The sequence below is a fragment of the Cololabis saira genome, chromosome 9 (genome assembly GCF_033807715.1).
Source record: "Cololabis saira isolate AMF1-May2022 chromosome 9, fColSai1.1, whole genome shotgun sequence".
NCBI classification, from domain to species: Eukaryota; Metazoa; Chordata; class Actinopteri; order Beloniformes; family Belonidae; genus Cololabis; species Cololabis saira.
In genome coordinates, this window is record NC_084595.1 from 43,197,207 (window position 1) to 43,210,156 (window position 12,950).

General features: G+C 40.9%; 1 protein-coding gene across 1 annotated transcript in view; it reads left to right on the forward strand.

The window, feature by feature from the left end:
• Nucleotides 1-5,849: 5,849 nt before the first annotated feature.
• The window catches only part of c5 (complement component 5), a 71,489-nt gene continuing 64,388 nt past the window's right edge, over nucleotides 5,850-12,950 (forward strand). Inside the window, exons 1-3 of the mRNA XM_061729639.1 lie at nucleotides 5,850-6,007; nucleotides 7,928-8,123; nucleotides 12,681-12,834. Coding sequence (XP_061585623.1) covers nucleotides 5,943-6,007; nucleotides 7,928-8,123; nucleotides 12,681-12,834 — 415 coding nt within the window. The 5' untranslated portion in view covers nucleotides 5,850-5,942. The remainder of the gene's footprint in view (nucleotides 6,008-7,927; nucleotides 8,124-12,680; nucleotides 12,835-12,950) is intronic.

The following is a 12,950-nucleotide window of genomic DNA, read 5'->3' on the forward strand; positions in this document are numbered from 1 at the left end:
AGCTCTACATTTGCACCAGCAGACAGAAATGTTGGCATTGACAGGATGGAAACATGCTACAAAATAACAGTAACTTTTATCAATGCAGATAGCAGCAGCTGGTATCTCAGAGGATGGAGGTGTGAAAGATTAAATTTACACAGACACAACATTTTCAGGAAGCTGGATGATATGAACATCGTGTGAAAAGGAAACGGTGTGCAGGTCTCCACACTCTCCACAGCTGCTCACATCTGACAGGATCCTCAGGATGAGACTTTGTCCTGCGAGGGGTTTCATTGAATAAAACTTTATTCATCCCAAAGGGAAATTATGTTGTTGCCGTATATATGTAATAAACACAGAAAATTACCAAGAAATTAAATGTCTGTTGGATCAGGGCCAACCCTGACCGACTTGGGGCCCTAAGAGAAATGTTATTGGGAGGCCTTGCCTTTGACTTTATGAGTCAAATAAAATAAAATAAAAATTCAACCTGAAATAAATAAATATTAAATAAAGGTCAACCTGAAATAAATAAAAAAATATTAAAATAAATAATAAAAATCAGGACTAAACATGCTTCTGTGCCTTTTACAGGTGCACATGTCTCTATTTTCTGGATGCAATGTCATCAATGAAGTCGGACACTTCTTAACAACATAAATTGATATAAAACTATAGCCCATATATTGGCTAAAATGTGCCACTTATATACGACCAACTGGTCATTTTACCACTGTTTTCAACAGTGGTGAAAATAAGGCATTAACACGGCATTCAATAAATGTTACTCAGGGCCGCTGGAAAAACACAATCCTCCCGTCTAGACAGAGACTGGACACGGAGAATCCTCTCTAACGAGTGGCAGCTCAGATGTTTGTGCTAAAGTTTTACTTCAACAACATCCCCACCTTCAAGTGAAGCACAAGTTTCCTCGTGATTTGCCTTTATTTTTTCCCTGCTCGCTCCTGATTTGTGATGTCTTTGAACAACATGTTGAAATGTCACCTTCTGCAGCTCTGCAAGAGCCTGCCTGCACGCGCAGCCCTCAGGTGACAGAATTCTGCAAATTTTGTGGAAAGCTCATAAGAACATTTTGCCAATCAATATACAGAAAAAATTGAAAAAAGAGAAAATAAGTATAACTTAAAAGGAACAGAGATCTTTAAAAAAACAAAATTCAGGACAAAATTAACAGAGCGCTGTGTTTCTGTAAAAGGTATCAGTTTATGGAACAATCTGGATACAGAAGCTAAAGAATACAAATGAAACATTACATTTAAAAGAATAATAAAAGCCAGTTTGATGAAAAAATATCATAATTGTTAAGTTAGGTGGGTTTTCTTTTTTTTCTCTCTATCTTTTTAGCACCATTGTCATATTTTCTTTCTTTGAATCAAAAAGAATACGACTATCTGTGTTTGATGACAGATATTTTGTGTTATTTTATAACACTGTTGTAGTTTTTTTTTTTTTTTTTTTTAATTACGTTTATTGGAATGTGTTTTTTTATTGCGAAAGTTGTAATTTTTTAGTTTTTTTATTATTACATTAAAGGAGCATGAGGCTCCTTTTAAGAAATGAGACTCTCTAGCGCCACCCTTCACCACGACGGCCGTCGGGGGTACTGCAGCCAACAGTGAAGCCGGCACGGGAGAACGGGGAGAACGTGCATGCAGCGTCATGTGACGTCACATCCGCAGGACAGCGCGGGAAATTTGGGCCCGAATTGCAGCACATTTTGCAGCACACAGCCTGTTCAAGGCAACGGAGAGATACACTAGAGGAAACATTCTTTTGGGTTTGGAACGCTTCATGACATTATTACTAGAAAACTTAAAACGTATACAAATTATTTTCATAAATCCTGCCTCAATCCGGCCTCAAGCTCCTTTAATTGAAATTTGATTTCTTAGGAAAAAGGGACAGATAAAATAAGCTTAGTCTTCTTTCTGTTCCCTTTAATTCAAGGAAAGAGATTTGTTCTAATTATATTGAACTGTTTTGTTTTTCTTTTAATGAATGAAATAAAGAATAAAGAATGTGTCGAGTTCCGCCAATTATTGCACGGTCAGATTAGAGGTCTCTTTTCTTTCCTCCGGCTCGTCCCGTTTGCGCAAAATGTGGCCCCCGTTGGAAGATGAGGCCCCTGCACCTTTAGGGAGGGCCGGCCCCGGGTCGGATCCTTGGAGGTGCAACGACGAGTCGGCCTTCAGGGAGGAGTCACCTGACTGACTGCTGCTCTCACAACAACCTGGAGCTCAACATCACACAAACCAAGGAATGGATAGTGGATTTCAGAAAATCCAATAAAACTGGACCCTTCACCCTCTCTATCAGAGGAGAGGAGGTTGAGAGGGTGGAGACCTTCTTGTGTAGCTTTGTTTTGTTTTTTATTCATATATGGAAAGGATTCTATATAAGCCACCAGGCTTCTTCCTTTCCTTGCATGTTATTTCATTGTTTTAAATTTTTTGTTCATATTTTTCTTATATTGCTAAATAAATTAACTAAAAAACTAAACTAAAAGACCTCTAAGTTCCTTGGGACACACATTTCAGCCGACCTCCCCTGGTCCATCCACAGCTCCAACCAGGTGAAGAAAAGGCCCATCAGAGACTTTACTTCAGGGATATTCAACTGGCGGCCCGCGGGCCACTTGCGGCCCGCCAGGAGATTTTATGTGGCCCCTGGTCATATTTCAAAAAAGGGGGGGAAAGTAGTGTTGTCCCGATCGATCGGACGTCACTTCCGGCCGGCAAGCGAAACTAAAATGGTTTACATATCGCATTTTGTTAATTAATAAAAGTTTCAGATGCTTGGTAGCCTTTTCAGTTGGTTAATGATTCATTGGACAGAGTTTGTACATGTTAATCTCTGCTAGAGAGGTTTTTACTACTTCCGATTTTTTGCCAATGTTGCACAGTGATAATGTTTGTCACATTATTGTTACATCACTTGTTTACATCATTAGGCTTCTATGCCTGAAATGTTTTTCATTTGCATCTCTAAATGAGGACTTTGCATTTCACATGAACTTCTAAGCCTCCTATAATTTCATGTGATTGTTTTGTTTTGCTGATATAATGCACAGATGTGTCATAAATAAAGGAGTTTATGGTTAATATTTTGGTTGCTTATTTATAAAATCAAACTGGCTACTATGGACTGAAATACTTGTGCTCAATGCTTAATATAATATTCAAATAAGGAAATCTTGGTGGAAAGTGGTGCTTTGTCATTATGGCGTGTTTTATTAAAAGTAGGTCAATATCAACTTCATTAAGTTTGCACAATGCATGGTTTCAAAATGAACTTGCATTTAAAATAATATTTCTTTATCTGAATATTATATTTAACATTCACAATGACTAAATCTGGAGACAATTAATACATAATTCATAAGTAAACTCGACAGATATTCTCCTGCTCATTCCTGAGCAGGAGTACTATATATTATATACTATATACTATATATCCTGTACTATATATACAGTACATAAATCTTCGTCTTTGAGTGCAAAATACATTTTGAAAACCCCAAAATATTCCGCCTGTGCGCTTTGTCCACGCACGCAGTGCAGCCCTCTCCATACAGTCTTCTTGCAGATGTGGCCCCCTGCCTATTCTAGTTGAAACCCCTGCTTTACTTCCTCAGCAGGTTGAAGCAGACGCAGCTTCCTCGCCCCCTGCTGGTTAACGTCTATAGAGGATCCATCGAGTCCACCCTGATCTAGTGCTGCACAGTGTGGTTCACAAGTTGTAACATCTAGTAATGTATGTTGTGAATCACAACATACATTACTAGATGATATTACTAACGTATTTTACTAGATTACATTACTAACTTATATTACTAGACGGTATTACTAACGTATCTCACAATATGATATTACAAAGGGATATTACTAGATAACATTAATAACGTATATTACCTGATGATGTTACTAACCTATATTACTAGATTATATTTCATAATTTTATATTTAATAGACAACAATAAATGCGTTCTTATGCTTAGAATTCTTAACTTTGTTAGGTCGTGTGGGAGCAAATTTTCAACCAGGAAATCATCTTGACAACGCAACAAAAGATCTGAGCGTAAGAACTTCCTTCTTGTATCCTACAACAGCATAAGAACATTCACATTATTAGTTAAGCAACATGTTTTGAATCAGTATAAGTAACAACTATAGAACATTGAAATAGAGATCACTTAAACCAGCAGCTGCTGAGACTGATTGTCTGACCTGCTGGAAATGGAAACATAGTTGGTTATGACTGTTGTTGCATGTATTTTTTTCTTTCTTTTTTTCTGTATTAGATCAGTTGTGAAGTTCTAAACTACAAATAAAATGAAATTGTGTTCTGCTTTTCAGACATGACGACCCCTGATGAACTATTAACTGTGCAGTGTTTTTGTTTTGTTTTATGTTCTCATTTCGCTGTCTTCATTTTGTGGAATGTCTCTGCTTTTTTTGCAGAATATTTTTAATTTGATATCCTCTTTATCTAGTGGAAATTTATTTGATTTGTTTTTATAAGGTTATGTTTAGTACTGTATTATTTTAAAACGTTGGTGGACTCCAGGAAGAATAGCTGCAGTCACGCTGTAGCTAATTAATTAAACAATGAAACAACTAAACAACCAAGATCCCGCTGAACAACAATGAAGTTACATGTTTCTCTTTCAGTCTGTTAAAGTTTCTGATCAGTAATATAAAACGGGTACTGAGGTCTCCCAACACGTGACCAGACCGTAAACTGAACTGGGACAGAACTTCAGCTGTGACGTTTCACAAGAAAACAAGCAGACAAGAACGCAGGAGTCCTGAACCGGAGACTTTAAGGCCCAGTCCCAATCCCCCCCTAGTCCTACTTTTCAGTCCTACCCCTAAATTTTGTACGTTCCCGTGAGGGTAGTGGTGTCCCAATTCCTCTTTGCATCTAGGGCTAGTGGACATAACGAGGGCTAGTGTGTATCAATCTAACCCTTCACAGCGAGGGTTTTCAGATACTGACTCGCTGACCGAGGGCAAGAGAAAATTTCCCAGAATGCTTTATGTCATCATTGCAGACTGAATCAAAAAAAAAAAAAACATGGCGGACATTTCTTATTTTTTAGTGCATAAAATCAATATTTTGAGTAAGTTTCTGCATAAAAATGCGTTTTGATTACATTTCTAGTTAGAAATATATATTTTACTTTCATAATATTCACTCAGTGAATGTACATAATCACTCACTTGCCCGTTGTGGCGAAGTCTTTTAGACCTCGCCAGAATAAAGGCTGATTTATGGTTCCGCGTTACACCAACGCAGAGCCTACGGCGTAGGCTCTGCGTTGGTGTAACGCAGAACCATAAATCAGCTCCCGAGCCGGCAGGCTGCTCTCCTCCCGAAAACATCCGCGCCAATTTCTTAACAGGCGTTATTTGGATAAACTGAGCCCAGGTTGGGGATCTTAACGGTTACTTTTATGCCTGAAAAAATATTAAAACTTAATAAAGTGGCATATTAACAGCGCTACAGCGGAAATTAAACAGCTTTTAGCTCTGGGCTTCCTGGTATGGTGTGACGTATGTGCAAACGTAACTAGTAGCGAGTGGTGTCCAATCCCTAGGGAAGATTACAAGGGCCCTACGCCTGTGGCTTCATTTTTAGGGCTAGTGGTAGAAAGTAGGGGGTGTATTGGGATTGGCCCATTAACATCCGTCCTGATCTGATCTCATGTGTGTGATTTCCAGAGCAGAGTTGATAAAGATTCCTGTTGGGTAAGACCAAAAAACCCCGACTGTGTAAACTCACCTTTGAGACAAACAAACACACTGAGTCATAAACGGCAGCACAGAAAGTCCCGACCACTGCAAGGTCCGAGCAGCAGGACGAGCTGATCTACTTCTGCTTCGCTGGGTTTCCTCGGCCAGCGGTACTTGTTTCTTCACAGCTTCACCTTCAGGATGAAGGTGCGTGTCCTCCTCCTGTGTTTGTGTTTCTGCTGGAGGACGGAGGCTCAGGACAAATCGTGAGTGGACTTTTTCTGCTTTTTCGTATTTCTTCTGTTAAACTTGACATCAACCGGTGCAGGAGTGTGCATCCCTATGTGGTTCTTAAATCCTGTGAGTTTGTGGAAGACTTTTACAGATATTGATCTGATATCAGTCTGTGCAGCAGGAGAACTCCAACAGATGCTCTGGAAGCAAAGTCCAGATTTTCTACTTCTGACGAAACTCTGTACACACTAAAGCTGTGTAAACAGTTCTTACAAGCACTCTGAAAGAAGAAGAGCAGAGTTACAACGATGCTTCCACACACACTAATGAAAACATCCCAAAACCAGAAAAGTTACAACGCAAAAAAGTTACATTTACTGGGTTTGCCGACATATACTGTGACTTTTGAACCCAAGATATTCAGATATTCCGACCGTCGAGGTGCATTGAGACCTCCTGGACACTAGGGGGCTCCTGGCTGACAACCCTCTATATCCAGACTTTGTGGAGAAATAAAATTAGTTTTGCTATACTGTATTGGCCCGAATATAAGACGGTGTTTTTTGCATTGAAATAAGGCCCAGTCCCAATCTCCCCCCCTAGTCCTACTTTTCAGCTCTACCCCTAAATTTTGCGCGTTCCCGTGAGGGTAGTGGTGTCCCAATTCCTCTTTTCATGTAAGGCTAGTGGACATAACGAGGGCTAGTGTGTATGAATCTAGCCCTTCACAGCGAGGGATTTCAGATACTGACTCACCGACCGAGGGCCAGAGAAATTTCCCAGAATGCTTTACGTCATCATTTGCAGACTGAATCAAACAAAAAAACATGGCGGACATTTCTTATTTTTTAGTGAATAAAATCAATATTTTGAGTTAGTTTCTGCATAAAAATGCGTTTTGATTACATTTCTAGTGAGAAATATATATTTTACTTTCATAATATTCACTCAAGTGAATAATCACTCGCTTGCCCGTTGTTGCAGTTTTTTCAGACCTCGCCAGAATAAAGGCTGATTTATGGTTCCGCGTTACACCAACACAGAGCCTACGCCGTAGGTTACGCAGCGACGCGCCATTTTTTAAATAGTGGAGTCGGGATGGGGTCTAACATACACGTGGTTGATTTAGCTCTATTGACGTGTGAGGTCAGCTCAGGGAAGTCTACACTACAAGATCGAAACAGTCTAGAGTCAAGTAAAAGCCTAATGAAGTAATTGAAGTAAAGAAACACCCACAGCTGCTGCTGGGTGATTTTACAGCTAAAGAAGTCGAGAATTCTTCACTACTCTAACATTACCAAATATCCACATTTCAAGTGTCTGAAAAGAGTGCTCACAGAGCTGAAAGCAAAACTAGCAGAGCTGAAAACAGGACTATGGAGCTAAAAGTAGGATTAGCAGAGCTGAAACCAGGACTAGCGCAGTTGAAACCAAACTGGCGGTATTCTGTAAAAGGATGTACAGTAAATAGGTTAATTTCTGCTCCAAAGCTGATTATTTCGACTTAAGGGTTTAATGAAAACCTTTGTAGGAGCCAATCTCCAGCTGCTGTCGCTGCACTTCCTGCCCCTTCTGCTTCCCCATCAGTCATCGGTTCGGTGATCTGGATTTAGCTCCTGGGTTTGTATGGAAGTCTAAAAGGAAAGTAGAGTGATGTTCTTACATCACAAAAGTCATGATCAGCGTTTGATAATCGCGCAATTGTAACACTTGATATGGACAATTGTGTTTTTGTAAATAATCTTTTCTTCTGGAGTGCAACATAGTGTTCAATGTTGAAAATTAGATAAAATGTCCCCAAAAGAGTCAGAGTTAACACTGCTGAAAGTTGGGTGACCAGACAACTTTCATTTTGTCATTGATCTCGTCATGTTATCCATACAGAGAAGAAAAACTGAATGTTTTCTGAAGCAAACAGGAAAGAGAAGTAACGATGTCCCAACTCCCCTCAGGTATCTGGTGACAGCGCCCCTCTCCTTCCGCCTGGACGCTGTGGAGACGGTGTTCGTTCAGCTGCTCGGTTACACAAATGAGGTCAACTTATACGTGTTTGTGAGGACGTCCATGGCCCCGGGTCACGTGGTTCTGGCCCAGGACGTACTGACCCTAAACGCCCAGAACCGCCACCAAGGCATCGCCAACATCCGGGTAAAGCATGACACCTGTTAGCAACATAGATGCCATTAAACTAAGAAAACGGTAATGAGCGTTAGTTTGGGTCCCCTTTTTTATTGACCTTTTTAGCGACTCCTATTTGTTTGTTTACTTACAAGGATCCCCATTAGCTATGTCTTAAACACAGCTAGTCTTACTGGGGTCCACATTTATAACATACAAAAACAAGACATAAAGAAAGAAAACGAAATAACACGACAAACCTATATTAAACTTTACCGTACATGTAAATCATTATCTTAAAGCAAAAAAACATACATGAAACATTCCAATATACAGTAAAACATCATCTAGGCCATGAAAGATCAGATCAAAAGTACACCTTACCCTGTCCAGTATGTATACAGGACTGTCTCAGAAAATTAGAATATTGTGATTAAGTTTACAGCTTAAGAAAACTTAAATATCCTATCTCAAAAAATTAGAATATTCTGGGAATCTTAATCTTAAACTGTAAGCCATTATCAGCTATATTAAAATAATAAAAGGCTTGCAATATTTCAGTTGATTTGTAATGAATCCAGAATGTATGACATTTTTGTTTTTTTAATTGCATTACAGAAAATAAAGAACTTTATCACAATATTCTAATTTTTAGACAGTCCTGTATATACATCTGTATAAGTGTGTGTCTGGTATCCTATACATATGATAGGCCTATTCCAAGGTGTTTCTTAATTTGCTTTTTGAATATTGATTTCTGTGTTAATTTAGTCATAGGCAGCGGTAAAGAATTCCATGATTTCTCCTAAACCTACTCCTAAACTGTGGAATATGCATCAGACAGACAAATCTGCTCTTCAGACCCAAATCTTCTGCTTGGTTTTCAGCCCGGTTGTCGGCTCGTTTTGAACCGATTTTCCAGTCGTGTGACTATTTTTTGGATCGGGACAGATTTCGACCCAATCGTTGGTCGTGCCTCGTGCAGTAAATGTGGGGTAACGACGAGAGATTAACACCTCACGACGAGAGATTAACACCTCACGATGAGAGATTAACACCTCACGATGAGAGATTAACACCTCACGACGAGAGAGTAACACCTCACGACGAGAGAGTAACACCTCACGACGAGAGATTAACACCTCACGACGAGAGATTAACACCTCACGATGAGAGATTAACACCTCACGACGAGAGAGTATCGCCTCACGACGAGAGAGTAACACCTCACGACGAGAGATTAACACCTCACGACGAGAGATTAACACCTCACGACGAGAGAGTATCGCCTCACGACGAGAGAGTAACACCTCACGACGAGAGAGTAACACCTCACGACGAGAGATTAACACCTCACGACGAGAGATTAACACCTCACGACGAGAGAGTAACACCTCACGACGAGAGAGTAACACCTCACGACGAGAGAGTAACACCTCACGACGAGAGATTAACACCTCACGACGAGAGATTAACACCTCACGACGAGAGAGTAACACCTCACGACGAGAGAGTAACACCTCACGACGAGAGAGTAACGCCTCACGACGAGAGAGTAACACCTCACAACGAGAGATTAACACCTCACGATGAGAGAGTAACACCTCACGACGAGAGATTAACACCTCACGACGAGAGATTAACGCCTCACGACGAGAGAGTAACACCTCACGACGAGAGAGTAACGCCTCACGACGAGAGAGTAACACCTCACGACGAGAGATTAACACCTCACGACGAGAGAGTAACACCTCACGACGAGAGATTAACACCTCACGACGAGAGAGTAACACCTCACGACGAGAGAGTAACACCTCACGACGAGAGATTAACACCTCACGACGAGAGATTAACACCTCACGACGAGAGATTAACACCTCACGACGAGAGATTAACACCTCACGACGAGAGAGTAACGCCTCACGACGAGAGAGTAACACCTCACAACGAGAGATTAACACCTCACGACGAGAGATTAACACCTCACGACGAGAGATTAAGACCTCACGATGAGAGATTAACACTTCACAACGAAAGATTAACACTTCACGACGAGAGATTAACACCTCACGACGAGAGATTAACACCTCACGATGAGAGAGTAACACCTCACGACGAGAGAGTAACACCTCACGACGAGAGATTAACACCTCACGACGAGAGATTAACACCTCACGACGAGAGATTAACACCTCACGACGAGAGATTAACGCCTCACGACGAGAGAGTAACACCTCACGACGAGAGATTAACACCTCACGACGAGAGATTAACACCTCACGAAGAGAGATTAACACCTCACGACGAGAGATTAACACTTCACGACGAGAGATTGACACTTCACGACGAGAGAGTAACGCCTCACGACGAGAGATTAACGCCTCACGACGAGAGAGTAACGCCTCACGACGAGAGAGTAACACCTCACGACGAGAGAGTAACACCTCACGACAAGACAGTAACACCTCACGACGAGAGAGTAACACCTCACGACGAGAGAGAGAAAATCAAACGTGTTTGAAATCCTGGTCGCTCCTCGTGAAGGTATCACTCAGTTGAAGCAGCTACGACCCGATTGGACTCATCCTTTCGCAGAGAGCATGCGCAATCTCTGATGTGACGTCAAAAACTATTATTTGTAGTTTAAAGTGTTGCAAATTCACATTAAAAATCATGTTTTAATAGCAGAAAAAAAGACTGCATTTCCCACGTCTGCCCAGACAATTCCTTGTCCAATCATGACGTTGTCTGATCTTTTTTTCCTTTATCGCCACACTGAATGGCACAAATTGCTAAAGGCTGATTTATGGTTCTGCGTTACACCAACGCAGAGCCTACGACGTAGGGTACGATGGCGACCCACACCGTAGGGGTCACGCCGTCGATTTAACACGGAACCATAATTCAGGTTTAAGGAAGCGCGTTTGTTTTTGCTGAGCATCTTCGGTGTCTCCCACTTCCGGGTTCCTCCTCTTCCACTTCTTTTTGACGTTGCAGTTCCATTAACAAAAGTCCGACGTGAGGATTATGATCGTATAGTGTGAGCAGACGTGAGGATTATGAACGTATAGTGTGAGCAGACGGAGCAGACGGAGCATCGGGTCGTACAGTGTGAGAACATAAATCGTGGGCTGTGAACTTTTGAACTCAGCGATCTAGTCGTGCAGTTTGAGATGGAGTTGAATCAAACGATTTAAAATATTGCAGTGTATGCCCAGCTTTAGGGATCATTTCCTGTCACATGACCCTGTGTCAGGTCATCTTCATCCATCAGACAGATGTCCTCACATGTGTCTCCAGAAGACTCTGGTCTACAGAGCAGTTCATGGTCCATCAGGGACTGGCAGGTGTCCAGGTCCAGACCCTCCACCACCAGTGGGTCTGAGCTGGTTCTGCTGGTTTCCTCCAAACATGGTTCTGGACATGAAGACCAAACATGTCCACGTTGGTCTCATCTGTCCAGAGGACATGTTTCCAGCAGTCTGCTGGTTTGTTCAGATGCAGTTTTCTGAACCTCAGCCGTGTTTTTATTATCTTTTTAAACAGAAGATGTTTTCTCCTGGAAACTCTTCCAAACAAACTGTACTTGTTTATTTAGTCTTTCGATTGTGCCGTCATAACCTTTAACTTTTCACATGATCAGTCAATCAATCTTTTTTATTTTCCTTTTTATTTCTATTGCCATATCCTGGTCTTTTCTTGGGGTGAATTTTCTGTGAAAATGACTGTGTTGAATGGTATCTGTAGAACACTGAACACCAAATACCTTTGAAATAGTTCCATATCCTTTTTCAGATTGATAGGCAGCTCCAGTTGCTTCACTAAGTCCATTGCTGACGTCTTTCCCTATATGCATCTTGCCATGTGTTCAATTGAATATTCAAGACACCAAATTGTCAAACAGTCTGGACCAGGGGTCGGCAACCCGCGCTCTAGTGGCGCATGCGGCTCTTTAGCGCCGCCCTAGTGGCTCCTGAAGCTTTTTGAAAAATGTTTGACCTTTTTTTTCCTTTTTTTCTTCTTTTTTTCTCTTTATTTTCTCTTTTTTTTCCTTTTTTTTCTTTTTTTTTCTTTTTTTGCTTTTCTTTTTTTTTCTTATTTTTTTCTCTTTTTTCTTCCTTTTTCCTCTCCTTTTTAATCTCGACATTTCGACTTTTTTCTCGACATTTCAACTTTTTTCTCAACATTTCGACTTTTTTCTCAACATTTCAACTTTTTTCTCGAAATTTTGACTTTTTTCTCAATATTTCGACTTTTTTCTCGACATTTCGCCTTTTGCCATTTGCCTTCATTCTAAGGCTTATACAAGACTTTTCATTTTTTGCGGCTCCAGACATATTTGTTTTTTGTATTTTTGGTCCAATATGGCTCTAAAACATTTTGGGTTGCCGACCCCTGATCTGGACTGAGGATTGACAGCAACTTACTCTCTTAAATCCTGTAAAAGCACTAAATCATTTCACAACAGTCAGAGAATTTTCATTCTGTTTTTACACAAAATAACAGTTTAAAAGGTGGGGTACGAATGATTACTTGTGCCTCTGTCTGACACCATCATGATCTCTTCTGCTTCTTCTGTTTCTGTAGTTGTACCCGAATCAGCTGGGGAAGACTGTGGACAAGGTGATTCTTCAGGTGCAAACAGAAGAAATCAACCATCATGTTTCTGTCCCCGTCAGTCGCTCCAACGGCTTCCTCTTCATCCAAACGGACAAACCTCTCTACACTCCGCATCAGAAAGGTGGGACATGTATAGATGTATAGATTTGTACTGGTCTCAGAATAAAGCCCTGAGGGACCCCATAAGAGACGGGAGCAGGAAAAAAAAAATCAAAGACGCGTCAAGAGCAGTATCAG